Source organism: Dipodomys merriami, unplaced genomic scaffold, assembly GCF_024711535.1.
Source record: "Dipodomys merriami isolate MVZ:Mamm:240054 unplaced genomic scaffold, mDipMer1.0.p SCAF_17, whole genome shotgun sequence".
NCBI classification, from domain to species: Eukaryota; Metazoa; Chordata; class Mammalia; order Rodentia; family Heteromyidae; genus Dipodomys; species Dipodomys merriami.
In genome coordinates, this window is record NW_027203048.1 from 26,796,608 (window position 1) to 26,819,867 (window position 23,260).

At 40.5% G+C, this 23,260-nt stretch overlaps 1 protein-coding gene across 1 annotated transcript in view; it reads right to left on the reverse strand.

Moving 5' to 3' along the window:
- Window positions 1-23,260, reverse strand: part of Fshr (follicle stimulating hormone receptor) — a 157,801-nt gene that overhangs the window by 34,819 nt on the left and 99,722 nt on the right. Inside the window, exons 3-4 of the mRNA XM_070025014.1 lie at window positions 18,774-18,848; window positions 15,685-15,759 (exon numbers count right to left, since the gene is read on the reverse strand). Of these exons, the coding sequence (XP_069881115.1) occupies window positions 15,685-15,759; window positions 18,774-18,848 (150 nt within the window). The remainder of the gene's footprint in view (window positions 1-15,684; window positions 15,760-18,773; window positions 18,849-23,260) is intronic.

The following is a 23,260-nucleotide window of genomic DNA, read 5'->3' on the forward strand; positions in this document are numbered from 1 at the left end:
AACCTCTCTGGAAAGCAGTATGGAGGTTCCTTTAAAATCCTGAGGTCGTAAGAGAACGCAGAGCCTTCTGGCATGAGCTAAGAGTTGTTAATGTGCACAGCTGGCTCACAGGAACATGGGAGGATGTGAAGCAGAAGTTAGAACAACAGGGGAACAAGGCAGTATCACAAGTATCCTTAAAGCCAGGTAGGAAAGTCTGTAATTGTCTGGGAATCCTGAGCAGCCATGCTAGGGTTTTGAAAGGAGATGAAGAGTTAAGGATTTGGGGGTTCTCTGAATGTAGGTAGTTCATGTTTCCACTGCAGCATTACCTCGAGTTCATAGGCATGATCAGGCCAAATTGATGGGTAGTTACTATCTGCTGTGGAAGCAAATGAGAAAAGTGTAGCAGAAAAAAGGACAAAATATTCCTCCTCATCAATAATGTAATTCTTCATCTCTATTCTATACAAACCCATGGTGGCATGGAATAATCAATGATATAATCAACTATGTAAGCAAGCTCATTTAGTCCAGGTACAGAGTTTATGCCATTGGCTGGAGTAGTGCATTGACATGCTTCAGGGAATTTGACTAGGAAGGGAATTGGATTTAGTAAGCAGGTGAATTAGCAAATAGAGACTGTGTAAATAATGAGGAAAAATTCATTACGTTAGGAGGCCTGCTGATATAGATATTTTTATTCACTACAGATCCTAGTTTATTAGCTAGGAGTTTGCATACCTATGCGCAACATGATAACAGATGCTAACATGTTTGCTAAATGATTAAGTAAAGATTTGATGTGGTACAGTGTCGCAGAATCTTGGATTTAGATGGCAGAGTGTGTAAACAGTTGTACCCTGGATTTGTGTGGTATTCCTTTAGCTACGTGGATGACCCTAAGCAATTTCCTTAGCATTTTAGAATCTCGAGTTTCTCTCTTTAACACGTTTGTGTGTAGAGAATTATGTGAGACAGCCAGGGAGCCTCGTTTCCTGTCTTCTCAATCTCAGACCTTCAAAACTGGGACTATATAATGCTCATATTCAGTTCAGACTTGCTTCAGTCTCCATGGAAACCAGACTCCTTAGTAATCAGAAGGAATTTAATTAATCCAGAGGGAACATTTCTGAGTTTGGCCCTATCTGCCTGGCTGGAAACTCTAGTTTTGACCCACTGTTTCAGTTCAGCCAAAAGCATCTGTTCTAGATAGTTTCAAAGGTATCAATATTGGCAAAGATGATCTGGGTGACAGCTCTTGCTCCATCATTCTTTATAGCCCTTGGGCTTAGTTGAAGTCTCTCAGGATTTAGATTCATTGTCATTCTATCAAGGGAAAGACAAGATTTCCTCATGAGTTAATACCCTATCCAGATATGTGTATTGCTGTGGTCTTGTTCCAGTCTTTTATTCTAGTTGCTGTAACTGAGGTGGTGTGATTTCTCACTTCTGCCAGGACCTGGGATCATGGCTTGCATTTTCCCAGTTCTCTTGGGTGCTGATTTACTACATCCATATCCAAGTCCCTGTAGGATTGCTAGGACACAAGAGTCGAAAACCACAGCAGATTTTTCCCAGTGTCCCCCTACCGCCTTTCTCATCCCGTTGGCTGTTTCCTTCTGGTAGCTTTTCTGCATCATCCTTTTTTACCTGTGTGATTCTGCTTGTTCTGGCTTTTCCTGGGCAGAACCATGTTAGCACTTGAAGATTTATAGAGGGATGATGGTGATCAAGAAGTCTATTCACATAAATGGACTTGTTAAAATGAACCCCTCTTGTATAAATAATTGATGTGAGTAAAAAAGAAAATAAAAATTGTACAGAGGTGACAAAACTCAACATGACTTAAATTTTGTCTATTTTATTTTTGTGGGGCTTGAACTCTGGGCTTGGGTGCTGTCCCTGTGCTCTTCAGCTCAAGGTGAGCGCTCTACCACTTGAGCCACAGTGCCACTCTTATTGGAGATAAGAGTCTCACAGAGTTTCCTGCCTGGGTTGGCTTTAAACCATAATCCTCAGATCTCAGCCTCCTGAGTAACTAGGATTACAGGTGTGAGCCACTGGCACCCAGCTTGTCTATTTTCTTTTTTCCCTGTCCTGGGGCCTGAACTCAGGGATTGGATGCTATCCCTGATCTTCTTTTGGCTAAAGGCTAGCACTCTAACATTGGGACCACAGCTCCACTTTTAGCTTCTTTGGTGGTGAAATGGAGATAAGAGTCTCACAGGCTGTCCAGGCTGGTTTAGAACCTTAATCCTTAGATCTCAGTCCCCTGAATAACTAGGATTATAGTGTGAGCCACTGGTACCTGGCTTAATTTTTTTCTTTTTTAGAAAAGACAAGTGGTCTGTAGTTGATTTGACTTCTTTTATGATGATGACAAATGACCATTAGAAATAATGTTACAAAGCAGATGTCTTCTAAGTAGGAACGTTTGTTTTATATCTTTGAGGGAAAGTGATACATTAATAATGAGGAAGAATGCAAACACATTTGAAAAGAATGTGTTAGGAAGAGAGATTTGTGGAAAACATCATGTATGCATTTGGTTCTGGACGATAATGATGTATATCAACATGTGCGAAAACTTTCATATTGCATATTTTAACAACGGGGAAGTATACTATCTGTAATAAGTTTTCATGAGATTTTGAATTTTTATTAAAAATATGAAAACACAACATCTTCCAGGCAATTTGAAAGAATATCTAATTGACATTAGAGAAGAAAGTTTCCTAGCAGAATTCTATAAAAGTATCTGCATAAAAGCAGTATATGATTGAACACTAAGTATGATGATCCAGGACTATATCTACGGGGTTCTATTGTATTTACTTAATTTACTTTTGACAGCCATTAGAATCTAATTTTGATATGGTTATAAAACGAATCTCTAAATATATTTAGAGAAAATAAAATAGATTTTTTTCTTTTGTGCCAGTACTGGGGTCTGGACAGTACTGAGTGCTGACCCTGAGCTTTTTCCAGTCAAGGCTAGTTCTTTGCCACTTGAAACACAGCTCCACTTCTGGCTTTTTGGTTAATTGGAGATGAGTCTCACACACTTTCTTGCCTTGGCTAGCTTCGAAATGTGATTCTCAGATCTCAGTCTCGTGAGTAGTTAGCATTATAGGCATGAGCCACCAGCTCCCCGGTCAAAATAGACTTTATTTTGTCTCTGGTCCTGGGCTCTGTCCCTCAGCTCTTCAGCTCAAGACAAGTGCTCTTTCACTTGAGTCACAGCGCCACTTCTGGTTTTCTGCTGGTTAATTGGAGATAAGAGTCCCATAGACTTTCCTTGCTTGGGCTGGCTTTGAACCATGATCCTCAGATCTCATTCTCCTGAGTAGCTAAGCATGAACCACCAGCACCTGACCCAAAATAGACTTTTTGTGCCATGTTAAAAAGTATATAAAATGAAAGTTAAGTGTATTTATATTTATTATTATTTTTATTATCTACACTCTACTACAGTTATGGCCATATCTACTTTACAAATAAACCAACTTATTTTGGAATGTAAGTACAATTTTGTTTTTGTGCACAGGGTTAGGAATTGGGGCAGACATGTACAATATTTTGCTTGGGAAGAACAACCAATGATTCTGAAAAGCTGCCAAGTGGAAATGGCAATAGATTTGTGTTGTGCTGTTTTGGAAAGTACATGTAGGATTCATAATAATAATGGTCAACAGTTATTGAACACTTCCTATGTGTTCAGGTACCACACCAAGCACTTACCATTGATTATTTTATTTATTCCTCTCTATCACCTTAGGGGACAGGTATTCTCATCCTCAGAGCTGAGGTCTGAGAGAAGTCCAGGAACTTTCTCAGAGACACATCAATAGAGGCAGAACTAGAAGTTGAATGCAGGTTCAACATTGCAGGCTCTTTTCTTGCTATCTCTGCTTAGCAAGATGACAGATTCTTATCATGAGATTCCCTGACAGAAGAATGAACTGTATACTGCTACATTCTTGATTTCTATGCAAATGTGGTCCTTCATGGAAGCAAAGGGAAGACTGACCTATGACTTCTGAAAACATAGAAACTGTACATCTTTCCTTGCTTTACAAATAAAAGGTTACAAATGCCTTACCTGGATTAAAGTTATTGAATCCAGCCTAAAGCCTTACAAAAGAAGACATTACTCTTAGCCTCATTTTAAAGGCAGGAAAATGGGATTAGAGAGTTCACATTGACTTGTCAGAGGAAGAGGAAGAAATGGAATCTGAATCTAAGCACTTCAGCTCTCATGCCTTGGTGATGCTCTTCTCATCATAGCATGCTGGCTACCAAAGAACTTTCAGGCCTAGGATTGCCCTGGTTAGATTTGCAGCAATCAGTGTTTCCAAGTGGCAACCTTTTGGGAGCTTCTTGGATTTGGAGGTAAGACTAACTTAAAATACCAATATAAGGCAAGCAGTTTGTTTTATATTACATTTGGGAGTCACGAAAGAGTTAATATTTTAAACAATTTACACACTCTTCCCTACAAACTCTGTCCGGATAGATGATCACAAATTATGAACGACATATTACTCAAATGCACACGTTGGGCTCTGAACCCTTAGCACATTTGTGTTGGCTGTATTCATACCCCATACCTCTCCAGTCATGGGCCACAAAGAAAGACAACCAAGGCTCGAGTCAAATATTTCTGGCTTCCATTTCCAGGCTATCAAAATCCTGATCTGTAGAGTGGGCAAAATGCTGACCTCAGCATTTTGGAATGTCAGAAGATGAGGTACATTCTGGGAACCACAGGCCTGCTTCAGAACCTGTCATATAGTTGATGCTTAATTATCTTTTTCTGTAGTCTTCCTACCTCCACACCATTCTCTCAGTCCTCTGATCTTAGACACTTCAGTTGACATCTCTGAACCTTCAGCTTTCTATCTGGAAAATGGAGCCCTCCCTAAATAGTCCATATGGCTTTTGTTAAACAAAAGGAATAAATACATTTAGATTAAATGAAAAGAGCTTTCTAAATTAGGATTCCTGATACCTACCTTGTGTCATTCAGCAATGCCTTATTCAAGAACTATGCTTGTACTGGTTTGTTGCTTTTCACTCCCAAATGCTTCCTACCTATCTCATCTTGGCCATTCCTTTCTTTACGATAGCCTTTTGCGGGAGACAGGGAAGTCATTACTTTTTCTCTCCATTTTACTTTGGACACAATTAATTCTTGTTGCTTGCTTGCATGTTCTTACAAGCATAACCACAAAACTCTTCCTATAAAGAGTATTGCTTTGCATAAGTGTCTGGCTGAGTTTGTGTCCTGCAGCTCAGGTGTTCTGGTCCTTGCGGAGATGATGCAGGAGGCACCCTTTGAGGAAGGTTACCTCCTGGCTTTCCTAGCAGTACCCCAGCAACCATCTGCTGTCTCTTCCCAGCCCTGCTAGCTTCACATCCCAAGTGGGGATGTGTCTTGTACTAGGCATTATTTGTGGATTGATCACTGTTGTGTGTGGGGGGTGGATTCATGATTAACAGCAGCAGAACATTTTTATGATGTCTGTTGAAGATGAAAATATTCTTCCATACAGAATTTGTCACTTAAGCATTCACACTCTGCAAAGCCCCAAGATATTTCTCTGAAAACAGCAGCTGCTCCCTGCTCACTACCCAAACAGAAAGTTTCCATGCCAGGCTTCTATTCTCCTTAGGAACCTACTGTGGGCAGACCTTTAACTCTGTGTTGGCTTAGAGATAAATTGGGCTCTAGATAGGGATGAAATCTGCCAACTTGCTACTTTCTGGTCTTGGGCCAGCTGATCTGATGATTGGTGAAACCCTAGGGTTCATTCCTCCTGCATCTGGTCCTGGGGAGGACAGGTAGGCAGTCGAGATAGACAGTCAAGGTTTTGGAAGCATCTGGGATGCTTGACTACAGTGTAGCTGGTACAGTTCATGGTGTAAGGGATCACACTATTATAAAAGATGAGGTAGACAAAATGAGTGGCTGTATAGAAGCAAGGAGAAAGTAGGTCCCTCAGTGAGTATTACAGTGAAGTAAAAACCAGCTAGGGGAAGTTCGGGTCATGACTAAACTGGTCTAAAATAGGAAATGAACCTCCCTCACTCCTTTCTTTCCTTTCCTTTCATTCCCTCCCTCCCTCTTTTCCTTTCTTCCTTCTTTCCTTCCTTCCTTCCTTTTCTTCATCCCTTCCTTTCTTCACTTCTCTTTTCTTCCTTCCTTTTCTGCACTACTCTAGAGTGAGGACCATGTTTTCTTCAGTACTAGTTACCCAGGACATGGGATGGGGGAGGAAGTAGAGAACAAATTCATTTGTGTAAAACTTGCCTTCTCTATATTTTGTCTACCCTTGTTTCCTACAGCCTCCTCTGGCCCATCCCCATGGAGATGGTGGTTTATTTATTTAATTATTTATTTGTATAGATACTGGGGCTTGAACTCAGAACTTGCATACTGTCCCTTAGCTTTTTGCTCAAGGCTGGCTCTACCACTTGAGCCACAGCTCTACTTCTGGCTTTCTGTCAGTTAACTGGCAGTGGCAGTCAGAGTCTCATGGACTTCCTACCTGGGCTGGCTTTGAACCATAATCATCAATCTCAGCCTCCTGCATAGCTAGGATTTCAGGTGTGAGACACTGGCACTGGGCAAGATGGTGAATCTTAACATGTTTTTCTCCCAGGCACAACCACAAGTATAAAAGGATTTGTAAGGACAAAAATGATCTTTAAACTGCCCAGTATGGAAAGTTCAGTGCTGGAATAAGAGGCAGCAGTTTATATCCCAGGGGTTAGGTTTTGACCAATACCTTTTCACATTGTCAAGCTGTCTCTCGTTTTATCTGTGTACTCAAAGTGGGAGGGAAGGGATATTGGGAGAACAACAATGGAATGGGTAACAATGTTCAACAAGAAATGTACCTTACTGTGTAACTGTAACCCCTCTATATATCATCTTTACAATACAATTAAATTTTTAAAAAGTTAGTACTCAACTACTTGAGCCACACCTCCACTTCCAGCTTTTCTTTTCTGTGTTGATTATATTTTTGTTATCTTTAGTTGTATAAAAAAGAGTTGCCATCAACAAATCAGTGTATAAATGCAATGCATCTTGTTACCCCTTTCATTGTCTCCCTCACCCATCCCAACCTGAACTTTCTATTCAGTTTTCCTAGTATCATAGAATATGCATTGAATATTACAACTTCAATCTTCTCTCCTTCCTCTTTTTATTTATTTACCTCACTCCCTTTGATCCAACTTTTCTTTTTGATGGCTAATTGGAGATAAGAATCTAACAGACCTTTCTGCCCGAGCTAGCTTTGAATCATGATCCTCAGATCTCAGCTTCCTGAGTTGCTAGGATGACAGACGTGAGCCATTGGTGCCTGGCTGGTTTAAGTTTCTTAATGTCCTTTCAGGATCTGGCATTTAAAGGAGCTTCTGAACATGAGGAAGAAGGATCTTTTTTTGGGGGGGGGTCCGGTCATGGGGCCTGAACTCTGGGCCTGGGCGCTGTCCCTCAGCTCTTCAGCTCAAGGCTAGCACTCTACCACTTGAGCCACAGCACCACTTCCAGCTTTTTTCTTTTTGCTTATGTGGTCCTGAGGAATCTAACCCAGGGCCTCAGGCATGCAAGGCAAGCTCTCTACCACTGAGCCACCTTCCCAGCCCTGGAAGAAGGATCTTGATGTGGGATGTGAAGAGATCTGAAGATGCTAGGTTTTTTCATGTCACCCAGACTTCCTTTATCCAAGGCCTTGCAGGGTGGGCCTGAATTTATTGGACTCAGGATAAGCCAGGCACTGAAAACAGATTTATGAAGAACACACTTCAGAAACAAAACATTTAAAGGCAGCAAGAGGAGGAGGGGTCATTTTCATCCTGTGAATGGCCTGAGGAATATATTTTATTATTTTCATTTTGAGAAATGGGGAAATTTACTTGGCTTAGTATAACATTGTCTGGGGGTGGGGTGGAGAGTATGGCACTAGCAATGAGGAAGAAATCAAGGTTGAACTTGAATCAGCTAATCTGAGACTTGTTCACTGAGCCATTTCTGGACCGACTCTAGTATCTGATTTCTGTTGATGAGATGCAGACTGGTCTTATTTCAAAATTAATGAGGTGAGGATATAGCAACCTCATAAAAAAAGGTGTATCTTGAGAAAATAACTGGCACAGAATTTGCAGACCGATAGAAGAGATGGTTAACTATGTGTTATTTGCATGGATCCCATAGGATATTTCTCTCTTTAGAAGTTTCTTTGTCTGAGAGTCATTATCAACTGTGAGTTTAGCATTACTATATCCAAGTTCTTCTTTTAAAAATGCTAATTTCCCTGGAAAGAATACTATCAGCACTTCTATATTGATACGAATTATTGGATCAAATTATTGCCTTGCTGATGGAAGGACTTGCACTTCTTATGGGAGAAAACATAATGAACAGGGAGAAAATGTTAGTAACAGGAAAGTGCTGCCATTTTTATGATCAAGAGGAGGTCCTTGACCTCTGAGAGCTAACATACTCGGACTGAAATCTCACCTTGAAATCAGTGTTCCAGAAGGAAAATCTGGCCACATTTTGCAGGCGTTGACAATAGTAGATAAAGTTGGATCTGCCTGACAGGTTACTGATAAAAAAAAGCAATTGTGTAATCTTCATTGTGCCCAAACATCCCTGTTGTCATGGCAACATCCTTAGATACAATACTGACAGCTAGGGAGATAGCTACTAATTTCTTCCCAATAATCACAGCACTGTGTAAGATGACTGAATTATTTTATAGCAACATTTAATAAGAATGGTAAAGTTGATATAAAAAGGCACTTTCAGAGGTGAAAGTGGGTCATCTCAGAAAGATAGGCTGATAATGATTGATGACTGAATGCTTGATGAGTACCATTTACAGGATGACTGTGTAGGAAGTACTTCAGGGAGAATTTGGAGGGCAGAGATGGAGAAGGCAATGCCTTGGGAGTAACTGGAGGTGAGTGAGCCAAAATCAGTGCGGTCCATTGGATCTAAGTGTCACTCAGAGGTAAACAATATGCTGCATCTGATTTTTTTCTGTTACTTATTGGACCATGCCTTTCTGTTCTTGGATTATACCAATTTTCCCGTAGCAGTTCTCTCTAGAGTATAGTCTGCTACTGGTCAATCCACAAATTATCTCTATCACATAATCCATTGTCCAAAACTCTCTTATAGTTTATTCTTTCCTTCTCCAACTCTACCCATCCAAATCGTCAGACTTTATTGCAATGTATACTCTTTTAAAGTAGAGATTTAGTGTATCTTTAACCTCATCATACTCTATGACCCTTTTACAGTCTATCCATTTACTCACCTCTTTTTTTCCCCACAGGAAGTTTATTTTCCTGATTTCCCATTTTTCTAAGTCATCTGTTACCCTGCCTCCAAGAACCTTTTTTTTCTTCTGAATCATCCGTGGAAATAGATCACCCTTTCTTCTATGACACACAGTGGTGCCACACAGCTCATCAGATGTGTTATCTTTGGGGACTGACAACAGTCTTTTCTTCCCAAAAGACTAAGGTTCTTGAGATGAGAGGTGTTCAAGGAAGGCACTGGACTTGTATTTCATCCTTTCTTAAGCACCCTTCCTAAAACTTTACTTTCCATCTCTATTCCTTGCTATGCTTTTCTTGATAGTAGCCTTCCCCCGACCCCTGATATCATCCAATATCAGTTATCTCCTTAATTAAAATACCAGCTCTATGATAACTGTCTTGTCATATTTTGGACACACAAAATCACAAGAAAGCCTAAGAGTTATTGCTTTAATAAATGACTTTTGAATGCTTGTCTGACTGAAAGAGTTCTTACTGTTCAGTCAGTTCACATCTAAAATGATAAGGCATAGCTAGAGAAGCACAAGTCCTTTCTTCTACATGTGTAGGTAGCCATAACTTTCTAAAAACGAGGATCAGTATGGTTTTATCCAGTCATCATAGACAGGCAAGCAGAACTCAGCACTTTTTCTGTAAGGATATTGAATGTTTCTGTCAGAAGAGTCCTATAACCAAGTTAGTCAACCCTTATAGTGCTCTGTCTGTGCTATGGACTGCTGGGAAGTTTAAATGCAATAAAGTAATGTAAAAAGCATTAAACTGCAAATCAACATATAGATGGGAAGAGTTACCAACTAGCTGACCTTGTGAAGAACTAGAATTAAACTGGATAGGGATGGCAAGGGAGATGTGAACTACTTGTATTGAATAATCAATATTAAAAAGAAAGGTTAAAGCCGGACACTGGTGACTTATGCCTGTAATCCTAGCTACTTAGGAGGCTGAGATCTGAGGATTGTGGGTCAAAGCCAGCCAAGCCAGGAAAGCCCATGAGACTCTTACCTCCAATTAACCACCAGAAAACTGGAAGTGGTGCTGTGACTCAGTGGTAGAGTACTAGCATTGAGCTGAAGAGCTCAGGCACAGTACCCAGGCCCAGAGTAAAAGCCCCATGACTGACAACAAAAAAAGAATGGTTAAGACTCCACAGGGTGGAGGGACCTTTCCAGTTATGTGTGAATATGTAAGGAAAGATAACTTGTTCCCTTGAGAAACACAATGATGTATTTCTGTTTGAATGCCAGCTGGTGAATTCTGTCTAAAAGAAGTAGTTAAAGAGGCCTTCCAAAAATCTTAGAAATATTAGTTGAGCATGGTAGTGCATATCTGTAACCCCAGCACTCAGGAGGAAGGGGCTAGAAGGTCACAGTGTGAGGTCATTCTGGACAACATAGCAAGCTCCAGAACAGCCAGTCCAGACTACAGACTATCGACTGTGTAGACTATAGAACATCAAAGCAAGAATAATAGCAAGTCTCATAAATATGGAAAAGGAAAATACATTGTCACCATCGTCATCACATGGTCATGATCATAAATGAATAACATTATGTGTTATGCCCTGAATATATAAGATTTAGAATCTCTAGCTCATCGAATCCTTATGTCATTCTTAAAAGGAAGGCATTAGTATTATGTTATATTTCTTAGAGGAGAGAACAAAGTCTTTTGTATGAGCACCTCAGCTAGTAAATGACCAGACCAGGAATTTTCTAAGAATTGCTAATATTTATGGAGAATTTTCTAAGTTATATTAACATTTCTACATTATAAAACATGTAAACATCCCTAGTTTATAAAAAGGTAAATGGAATCTTAGAGATTGCCTAGCTAACAAGGGACTAAGCTGAGAACTGAGCTCAGACCGGTGGCATTGGAGCCTTTGTGCTTCCCTGATACCTGAGCTGTCCCTAGAATTCCTGTCCTCCAACAAGTGATTTAGCTGTTTTTTTTTTTTTTTTTTTTTTTTTTTTTTTTTGGTGCTAGTCCTGGGGCTTGAACTCAAGACCTGTGCCCTGACCCTTAGCTTTTTGTTCAAAGCTAAATCACTCTATTACTTGAGCCACAGCTCTATTTCTCATTTTTTGGTGTTTAATTGGAGATTAAGATCTTATTTCATTGCAAATCAAAACAACATTGAGATATCACCTCACCCCAGTTAGAACGGCAAAAATCAAGAACTCTAACAACAACAGATGCTGGAGGGGATGTGGACAGAAGGGAACCTTACTTCATTGTTGGTGGGAATGTAAACTTGTTCAACCACTTTGGAAAGCAGTATGGAGGTTCCTCAAAAGACTTCACATAGAACTCCCCTATGACCCAGCAATCCCACTTTTGGGCATTTACCCAAATGTTTACAAACAAGACCACACTAAAGCTACCAGCACAACTATGTTTATTGCAGCATTATTTACCATAGCTAAGATATGGAACCAACCCAGATGCCCCTCAGTAGATGAATGGATCAAGAAAATGTGGTATATATACACAATGGAATTCTATGCCTCCATCAGAAAGAATGACACTGCCCCATTTGTTAGGAAATGGAAAAACTTGGAAAAAATTATATTAAGTGAAGTAAGCCAGGCCCAAAGAAACATAGGTCCCATGGTTTCCCTTATTTGCAATATCTAGTATATGTCTGAGTCAAGCAGAAAAGGTCAGATAATGTGATGTCAGGAAAATGAACCCTTAGATATGTATTTTAATGTTTTTTTCTTTCATGCATGTGTTTCTAACGCATTTATAAGATTATCTCTTTGTTGCTTTGTATGTCCCTCCCCCACAGTATAACCCCTGCTTTCACTATATTTGATGTCAGTATAACTTGTGGAGGAGATGGGGAAAAACCAGTTGTTTAAGGATACAGGTGGACCTGTTGCAACAATGAGAAGTACAAGTTGTCATGTCCAAAACGAGCTTTACAACGTCGGTGGGGGGGCAGGGGGGGGAAGGATAAGGATTGGGATTGGGGGGGAGGGGGAAGGAGGGGAGGGGGGAGGCTGGGAAGGGATGTAAAGGGTAAACAAAGGAGGAGGCTGCAATGCTTGGTAAGATATGTACGCATTATCCTGCCCATGTAATTGTAACCCCTCTGTACAGTATGTTCACAAATAAAATAAAATAAAATTTTAAAAAAAGATCTTATTTCTTACTTGGGCTGACTTCAGATCTTGCCTCCTGAGTATGGGCATGAGCCACTGGCACCTGACTGATTTAGCTTTTGCAATCTGCCAGGAGAGCCACTTGCATTATATCATCAAATAAAAGAAGAAGTCAGGGCCTGGCACCAGTGGCTCATGCCTGTAATCCTAGCTGCACAGGAGGCTGAGATCTGAGGATCACGGCTCAAAGCCAGCCTGGGCAGGAAACTCTATGAGACTCTTATCTCCAATAAACCACTAGAAAACCAGAAGTGGCGCTGTGGCTCAAACGGTAGAGCCTTGAGCTGAAGAGCACAGGGACAGGGCCCAGGCCCAGACTGACAAAAAAAAAAAAAAAGAAAAGTCAGAAATGAGAGAGAGGGACTTAGCAGAGGTCCAGGTAAGGAATAGCCTGGATTGCTGAGCCAAGTCCCAGCAAAGAATCTTCTGGGAGCTGAGGGACAGTGCCCAGGCCCAGAGTTCAGTGCCCAGGCCCAGAGTTCAGGCCCAACAACCGGACCCCCCCCCCCCAAAAAAAAAGAATCTTCTGGGATTGTCCCTAACTGAGGAAAGCAGATGTCCTGGCAGCCATCAGCAGGCATCCTAAGGAAGTCTAATGGCCCACATCTGAATAAGATAGTTTTCTGTGGGGCGTTGTGGGTGGGGTCCACACAGCTGTTTGACTTGTTTACTAAAATGGAATTATGGTTTATTGAATAGCAAAGTGCAACACCCACCTGCCTGAGAATTTCACTGACAGGATGCACAGGCAAAAGAATATTGCATAGACCTTATTTACAGATCAATAGATAATCTTCATACACAAAAGGTCAGCTCTGAGAAGGCAGAGCAATAAAGAGAGAAATATTGCCTACAAATACAATATTGACTTGAAAAATCTACCCAGATGAGTCCTTTGATGCATATACTTCCAGTTAAAGAAGATTTCTTTATTCATGAGTATTTTTTTGCTAACCACTTCAAGTTCCTCAGTGAGCTATGAAGACATTGATGAAGAGCACTGATTTCTAGTTGTCCTGAATTCTGTGTCATCAAATGAGTGGCATGAAATGGCATCAACACAGAGAACTTTAGAACATTTCTATGTATATGTGAGCAGTCATTAGGATGCTCAAGTCAAATAGCAACCACTTCTTCCCACTCCCCCCCCCGCCCGCCCCCGCTCTCCCTCCCTCCCCCTCCTCCCCCCCATCCCGTAATCTCTTGCATTGGTGGCTTAGATGCTAAACATTTATCCTGTTTAAGAAAAAAACAAAAACAAAAAGAGAGGAAAGAAAGAAAAGCCAACAACTCAACTCTGTTGCTCCCCACTGGATTCTTTCATTTATTTTGTGTTTTCTCTTTGCCTTGAAGCAAATAGTTCATTATCCCATAGAATATATGAAATTGCTGCCATCTGCCTCTACCTGACTGTTGGATTACAGAACTATTATCGGACTGCTGCTGTAACACAAATAACAGGGAAAGAAATGTGTTCATCCCCCCAGATTCATATATTGAAGTCCTCATCCTCACTGTAATTGTATTTAGAGACAGGACCTTTAGGATTTTAATTACATTTAAAAGTGAAATTATAAATATGAGAGCCAAATCCTATGGGATGATTGTCCTTGTAAGAAGTGATACTAGATACCTCTTCATGCTCACTAATTCTTACTCAAACATTTAGGGAGAGATACATAATTGTATTAGTAGCTTATGTATACAGAGTGTCTATGATGATAGGTACTACAAAACACATTTTATACACTTCAAGTGGAGTGCTGAAGTGGTGAAACCTATTCCCATATCCACATCTGCTGAACTGGAACTTCTCTCATGGAGAAGCAGTATCTGTTTTTCTACCTCTTGGATCTAGACTGATTCTGTGACCTTTTTTTTTTTTCTTATAAAAGGCATCAGAAAAGACAATGTGTTAGTTCAGGGTGCGTGCTGAAGAGTCTTGGCCTCTTCAACTCACCTTTCTTGGAACCTCATTATTACAGTGAAAACTAGCCTATGCCAACTTGCTAGAAATAAACAACTGAGTCATTCCCATTGAGACCACCCAGAGAGGCCAGCCTCCACTTGACCTGCCAACTAGATACGGATGCATGAGTGAGCTTAGCTGAAGTCAGGCAAATATAGTCCAGATCAGCAGAACCATTCTGCTGACCAACTCATAGACAGGTGAGAAATGATGGATAGCTATTGCCCTAAGCCTACATCTTTAGGGAGTGGTTAGTTATACAGCATTAGTTTGTTAATAGCAGCTGGCATGCATTATTATTTCCATTCTCTTCTAAGAAATAAGCTATGAGAGGTTAAGTCCTTGCCTGTGATACATAGCTAATAGATCCAGAAAGTTTAACTCCAGAGCTCAAACCCTTACACGTTATCTTGTAAGCATCATCATAACACTCAAGTCTTTGTCAAGACCTCAACTAATTTTAAAGCCATTTGAGTGGGGATAGCAGTGATTTTGCTGATAGGACAGGCTCAAAGGTTGGAGCTAAAATATTATGTCTAGCTGGTATTGGTGGCTCACTCCTGTTATCCTAGCTAATTGAGAAGCTGAGATCTGGTGATCAAGGTTCAAAGCCAGCCCAGGCACGAAAGTCTGTGAGATTCTGATCTCCACTTAACCAAGCCAAAGCTGGAAACAGAGCTGTGGCTCAAGTGGCAGAACATCAGCCTTGAGCAAGAATGAGAGCATAAGGGCCTGAGTTTCAAACAACATTCTAACTAGCATGAAAGTATACCATGTCTATTGTTAACTAAAACTTAGGAACTAAAGCACTGAAATCTATCAGATAAATAAAGTACTTTATGTAAAATAAGAGAATCAGTGTCTTGAGGTCAAGTTCACTAACTAAAAAAAATGACAGAAGCAATTTTGGCTAGATCTCATTAATTTGAAATTATGTCTTTGTTCTGTGAGAGGTCTGCATGACAATCCCGTTGGTGCAAATGGCATTCCTTTTTCCTATTTTTGCAAGTAAAAACAAAAATGAAATTGTACTAGTTGAATTTATTCATTAAGCTAAGCTAAAATCTATCAAGTGTTTCCCTACCTCCACCTCAATTTCTCTACCCCAGTTCTCAACAAACAAGCAATTTCCCAGAGTAGCAACTGGGCTAAAATAAGATGGAACAGTTTTATAGAGAAGGTGTCAAATGTATGAGTTCTTACAGATATCGGAGGTTGGGAAGGTTCTGGAAAGCCTCAGGGTTGATGTACAGCAGGTTGTTGGCTTTTTCAATTCTACTGTAAAAGAAGGCACATGCAAAGCGATCTCAACTACAAGGAATACTATAGTATTTCTCATGGTTTACAAAGTATATCAGTAAATCATTGTTCTAGTCATCCATCCATCCATCCAACAGAAATTAAGCAAGCATGCAGTGTCTCTTTTTCTACTAAATGTGTAAACTAACTTTTAACCCTGCTGTATTTAAGACTCATCTCTTGGGACCCGTTCACCAGAGTCATTTTCAGCTGCGCAGGACTGTGTCTTTAACCCAAAAAGCCTCTAAGGTTTAGAGAAGACTGAGTTTCAGATGAAGTTGATAAAGAGAATTCATCCTTTGGTCTGGATATAAGAATAGATGAAAAACAATAGAAGAGAGTGAAAAGAAGATGAGTGTGTGAGGGAAAGAAAACGGATGAGGCACTAAAAAGAATTGGAGAAACAGAGGTAAAATGGCAAAGTAAAACAAAACTTGTTTTTAACCACGAAATTCCACCAGACAGTAACTGGAGTAGGCATGACTCCCTTCATGCAGGACATGGAGGCTGCTCCCTGACCACTCATGGGAAGCGGGGACTTGTAGCCCATGTTTCTGGCCTGTGCTGGGTCCTGATCAATAGTCTGGAGGTGAACATGTTCACATTTCCAACAGAGCTTGTCTTTACCCTATCTTGCTGGATCAATGTATATTTTCAGAGACACTTTTTGTTAATGACTTCCTCCCTGAATCATTAGCTTTTAGGTAGCAGTAAGCTGTAGCCAACTAGATCCAAGTACCAGACAATTACTCATTGTAAACATAGTCAGTGTTGTGTGGGAGTGAGCACCTCGCCAGCATCCAGCTGTCCTATCAGCCCTGCTGCCCACTGGACCACATGGACAAATGCCTTTCTGACCACATCCAAAAAGCTGGCTGACTTTGGTCAATCTCTCTGATAAGCCCTGTAGGTTCTGAGACTCCCTGGTCATTCCCTTTTCCCATACAGAGCAGGAAGAAGCCAAACAGAGAGAGAGAAGGAGGAAGAAAAGGACTAGCAGGGCAATGTCAATGAAGAAGAATGAAGTGGGGAATAGAGTGAGTGCAAGGAAGCAAAAGGAGGAGAAATGTAAAGATAGTTGTCATTTCTATCAACTCTTTAATCCTCCCTCCACCCACAATATTTTGTATCTGTCCTCTAAAAATACTTGGCGAATGCTTAAAAAAAATGTGCTGGTCCTGGGCTTGAACTCAGGGCCTTGACTCTGTCCCTGAGCTGTTTTTGCTCAAGGCTAGAGCTCTACCATTTGAACAGCCTATTTTCTGCTTTTTTTTGCAGGGGTAGTTAATTGGAGATAAGAGTTTTGCAGACTTTCCTGACCTAGCGTGCTTTGGACCTTGATCCTCAGATCTCAGTTTTCCAAGTAGCTAGGATTATAGGTATGAACCACTGGTGCCCAGTGAAAATCATTTAAATAGATACAAATGAGCTCAGATTTATGGTCATGTCCGTATTCTGTTGTGGGCTTGATTGAGTAACTTTAGATAGCCTTACGACCTCTCTGTTCCTAATGATACCTTTCTGGTAATATCAGTTGAGACATATTTAATATGATATTCTTCCTGTAGATTCTAAATGTATATCATTGTAAAAAAATTTGAGATCTTTTCCTATAATAAGTGTAACTGTGCTACTTTACTTGCAGTGTTTCCTTATTTGATAAACATAAAAATGTTTTCTTTTTTGCATCCTTCTCCCTTTTTTCTCCCTCCCCTTTCCCTCCTTCCCCTCTCTCTCCTACCTTGTCACTCTTTTTCTCCCTCCCTTTATCCCCCCCCCAGCTTTTCCCTCCCACCCTCCTTCCATCCTTTTCTCCCTCCCTCTCTCTATCCTCCTCCCCCTCCTGGTCCCCCTCCCCCTCCTCCTCCCCTCCTCCTCCTCCTCCTCCTCCTCCTCCTTTTTGGCAGTACTATGGTTTGAACACAGGGTCTGGTGTTTTCTAGGCAGGTACTTTACCACTGCAACCAGTACTTTTCACTTTAGTTATTTCATACATAGAATATTGGGCTTTTTTCTAGGCCAGCCTGGACCAGAATCATCTTACTTATTTCTTCCATGAAGCTGGGATTATAGACACATACCATAACACTGGATTTATTTTCTGAGTTGGGGGTCTTGCAAATTTTTGCCTAGATTGGCCCTGTACTATGACCCTCCTGATCTCTGCTTCCCTAGTAACTGGACTTCTAGGCATGTACCATTGTGCCTGGCATCTGTTTTTCTTTTTTGAACACTTTAATATTTTCCTAGGTTCTTAGTTGTACATAGAATACACTTAGGAAACTTTTGGCCAATGCCTAAAGTCTTTTGTGGCCTTGATATTATATGATTCTGAGTTAATTTATGGTAAGTATAAACTAGTATAAAACAGGAGTGAATCTTTGTACTGATGTGTTTGTCAAACTGGACTGTCCACTAGACAAAATAAATTTGATTGGGATAGTAGAAGAATCCAAGATCATTGAATTTAAGTGTTCTATGCCAGTTGATACCCTGACTTTAATTTACATTAATACTTTCCTTTATTCAGTAATCTTATGAGTTGTAGGTTTTTACTCAAATTTTACAGATGAAAAAAACAAAAACTTATGTAATTTTGTATCTTGGTGGTGTTTTTATGGTAAGTCTACAGGCTTGGATAGCATTTAGACTAGGATTCCCAGCTTCAGCCATATCGTGTGGCGCTTATTTGGGGCTTTGTTTAGGGACTAATCCAGAATGAAGTAATGAGATAGTATATTTTTATAGTCATAGGACAAGGCACTTGAATCTACAGTTCACAAATACAGGAGAGGCAGTGAGCAGGGTAGGTTCTGACCTAGAGATCACCAGACAGGGACAAATTACAGTAGCTTTTAGGCTGACTTTGACATTTTAGAATGATAGTGTTTGGATCTGAGGACAGAACTGAACCAGGGCCTCCCAACAATGTAAGAGAATGATAAGGCTTTTGCGAAGAATAATGAGGAGAACTCCTCTCATTTCTTACTTACATTTCATGTAACTTGGGTAGGTTGGAGAACACACCTGCCTCTATCACTTCCAAACAATCATTCTGAGAGATCTCTCTGTAATAAAGGCAACAAAATTTAAGTCAGATCAGTTAACGTCCATAAACGTTTTTGGACTCAGCTAGGTCATTTTGTCTAGGAGGATTCATAAGACAAATGAAACTTTGTTCCTGTCCTCAAAGGAGTCAGCTATAATAACAAGAAAAAACACACTAGATGCCAATATTTACAGAACAGTGGGAGAACAATTCAAGGCAATGGTTCAATTTAGAGATTATTTGTCTGTGGATGTAGACACTGAGGCCCAGAGAAGGGGACAGAGATTTGTCTAGCCATATTTAGCAAACATACAAGATCAGAACAAACAGTAACTTCCCTAGACCAGGACTTAGCAATCTTTTCTTTAGTCCCAGATAGTAAGTACATTTTGGTTTGGTTTTTGTGGACCACGTGGTCTTTGTTGCAACTACTTGACTGATAATACAGTGCAAAAGAAGCCACAGATAATGCATAATGGCCCATGTCTCAATAAAACTTTATTTATAAAGACAGATGGGGGGTTATAATTCAATGACCTTGTCTAAGACCATGGAGCCAAGTTCTTCTCTGGCATTCTCCTTTAAAATAAACATGGATTTAAATCCTTACCTGCTTCCATGCTATCACACAAGTAGAATTAATCATGGTTTATACCCATATAAGAGCTTTCAGATTCCAGGTGTGTGTGTGTGTGTGTGTGTGTGTGTGTGTGTGTGTGTGTGTGTGTGTGTGTGTGTGTGTGTGTGTGTGTGTGTGTGTGTGTGTGTGTTTCTCTTGGAGCAATTTGAAGTCTGTAAAAAATCAAGTCCACTACACAGAAGCTCAGGGCTTCTGGGGAGTGAGGGCAGCTTAATCAGTTAATGTTTATAAAGTGGCTCACAGATGAAACGTGCTATTATTAGGCCTCTTGAGAAGGCTCTCATGCAGTTTTAATGTGGCAGCTGAAGAGTCTCAGGAAATCTCACAGGCAGCAGGCATTCAAATTGGCCAAGGCAGAAGAACTGTCTGCTGGCCTGGGATTTAGCTGATGAGTTCTAGAAAGGCTGTGACAAAGGCCTGGAGAGCAGAGCAGGGAGGGGTTAGGAGGCGGAGGGGGTGGGCACACATGACTATAATAGCAGCTGTGTCAGTGAGGGTGCTGGGAGACACCCAGGGCCTGACAATGCAGTAGGGCCCAGGCCATTTCTCACAAGTCCTGTGCATGAAGGGTCATTCTTCAAGGGAAAATGTATTCTGTGGTAGCAGAACATTTAAAGGAATCAAGTGAAAGAAGTATATAGGGACAGAAGATGGCATGGAGAAGAGGACTTAGGAGACAAAGAGAACTTAGATTCTAATGGAGGCTGTATCTTCCCAATTCACCGATAGTGATATATTTGATAACCACTGTATTCCAGCCTAACAGCTAGACATAGCTCCTTATTTGAATTTCACGTGTCAAGAATTCTTGTATCTGTGTTTATTTCATCTAAAAGAAGTAGAAACAAATCAAGAAACACTTCTAATTATTTCCAAAAGTAGTTTATTTCCAAAAGTAGTTCATATGTTGTAGTTTCAACTTCAAAGATAGGAGAGAGGGTGTTGGACTGTCAAGGGGGGCTACCTCTGGCCAGGTAGAGGGTTGGGAGATGGAAAATAAAGTATAGCACTGATAAAGCACTTCATTAAAAAATTCTCAGGTCATGTTCTGTTTAATCCTATTCTGCCTCTACTCAATTCCATCATCATTTATTGAGTAACTATTTACCCGTCACTTTCCCTATAGTCTCTACAATCCTTTGACAGGACCCTGAGGTTGGCATTTCAGTCTTGCATACAATGGCTCTGTGTAGAACCAGCTGTGGTCAACAGCAGGGTCACACCATTCCTTCTCTACATGGCCATCGTAAGCATCTCTTTGGACCCCAAGTTCTTCATTGTAAAATAAGCATGTAGAGAAGATGGTTTGTCAAGCCCTTTGTCAAAAAGTACCAAGGGCTTTTGACCTCAAGAACAGATCTGCAGAAGTCTAATTTCTAGAGGTGAAGTTCTCCTTATCTTGTAGACCAGAGCTTCCTAACTGTTAACGCTAACCCATATCAGTCACCTGTGTAACTTGATCAAATGCAGATTCCCATTGGAAAATCCTTGTATGAGTCTGATGGCTGAAATGCTGGTGCTGGTTTCAGGACCATACTTGGGAATTGCAAAGTTCTTTAGGGCAGAAGTAGCAATATCCTACTCGACTTCTCCTCACAACTTGTGTGTACATGTCTAGAAGAGCACAACCATATCAGTCCAAGGGGAGTAAAATGTTAGACATAAACAAATTCTACATCTCCTCTGAAAAGCCTTTGTCATCATTAAAGTTTCCCTGTTCATTAAATTCTCAAAAGACCTTTTGCATTTCTCAGATAAGCAGTTATTACATTAGCTTGTCATTGAAGGTTTTCTTTAAAATTTTATTGTAAAAGCGATGTATAGAGGAGATACAGTTACATAAGTAAGGAAATAAGTACAATTCTTGATGACCATCGCCATTTTCTGACTATATTTCTGGAAAACACCTTCCTCATTTCTCTGCATCTCCAGCATGTGACAAGTTATTATACATTTAGTGCTCAGTAAATGATTACTGGATAGAAGAATGGATGGATAAATAGATGAAGAAAGAATCTTCTATTCAGTGAATGGTACCTCCTAGCCTACAGAAGGGATTCTTTCCTGGCTTTTTTTGGAGTTAGCAGTGTGTATAACTCCAGCAAGAGACCCAAGCTTGGCTTGTCTATGACTTAATCTTTACTCACAGGGAATTTATTTTACTAATATAACAGTTCAGGTACACACACATGTATTTGACCTCTGTATGAAAGCATCTGGTTCTCCATATCTCTATTTCTCTGTCTCCCAGGTTTGCTTAGCCTTTCTGCACAGGATACAAGGCTCTTGAATTGACAGAACACCCATAGCAGAGAAAGGAAAGAAAGGACTGATAACTACTGGGGTTTACAAGGCATTTGATGAGAGATTAGAAAAGTTGATTTTAAGCTCCTCTGTGTATTCCAGTCCAAGTTTACATGAAGGAAAGGGAAATACAGTCCAATGAAGGTCATGCTCTCTGGGGATGAGTCCTACCAAATTCGCCTTCAGACTTCACTCTGCTGGCTAAGGTGTTCATGTATAAGTCCATTTGAAATCCCCCACTATAGCTGGTATCCATTTGCCCAGTGCTGAGACTAGTTCATTTTGAGCAGAGTCACTACAGGATTGAATAAAGAGACACTGAAGAGCTGTGACAGAGGCTGGAGGCCTCAGGAGTATTTCCATGACACAATTTGGAGATATCGGAAGATATGTGAAGAAGTCAAATTTCACTGCTATTCTAACTGGGGTGAGGTGGTATCTCAATGTTGTTTTGAGTTGCATTTCTTTTATGGCTAGGGAGATTGAGCATTTCTTCATGTGTCTATTGGCCATCCTTCTTTCCTCTTCAGAGAAGTTTCTCTTTAAGTCTTGAGCCCACTTATTTATTGGACAGTTGTTCCTTTGAGGATTTGTTGTTGGGGAATTTAATGTTTTGAGTTCCAGTTATATTTTAGATATGAGACCCTTGTCCATTGTATGGCTAGTGAAGATCTTCTCCCAATCCGTAGGCTTTCTATTGATCTTGCTAGCTATGTCCTTTGCCATGCAGAAGCTCTGCAGCTTCATGCAATCCCATTTGTCCAACCTTTCTTTGATTTGTTGTGTTTATGGGTCACTATTAAGAAAATTTTGGCCTGTGCCAAGGAGACCTAGGGTTTCTCCTAATCCATCCTGTAATGTTTTCAGAGTGCCTGCTTTGACTCCGAGGTCTTTGATCCATTTGGAGTTGATTCTGGTGCAGGGTGATATATAAGGATCTAGCTTTAGTTTTCTACAAGTGATTAACCAATTTTGCCAGCACCATTTACTGAAGAGGCTGTCTTTCTTCCATTCTATTTTTTTAGCTCCCTTATAGAAGATTAGATGGCTATAGGTCTGTGAGTTCATTTCTGGGTTTTCAATTCTATTCCATTGGTCCTGGGGTCTGTTCTTGTGCCAGTACCAAGCTGTTTTGATTACTATGGCTTTGTAGTAGAGTTTGAAATTTGGTATTGATATTCCTCCAGCACTGTTCTTTCTGTTACAGATCGTTTTTGCTATTTGGGGTCTTTTATTGTTCCATATGAATTTTTGGATTGCCTCTTCTATTTCCTTGAAGAATGAGGTTGGAATAATGACAGGTTCACTGCTGTAGTTAAGCTATGGTTCAAATGTGTCTCCTGTTGTTTCCTACCCAAGAAACATCATTCCCAGCATGGCCATGCTGAGAGATGGCATAAAGTGTTTAAGAGGTGATAGGGTCCCGATTACCCATGTGAAGGGATTGTTGCTTGTTTCACGGGGGTGGAGTCATTTCCTTTAGGGTG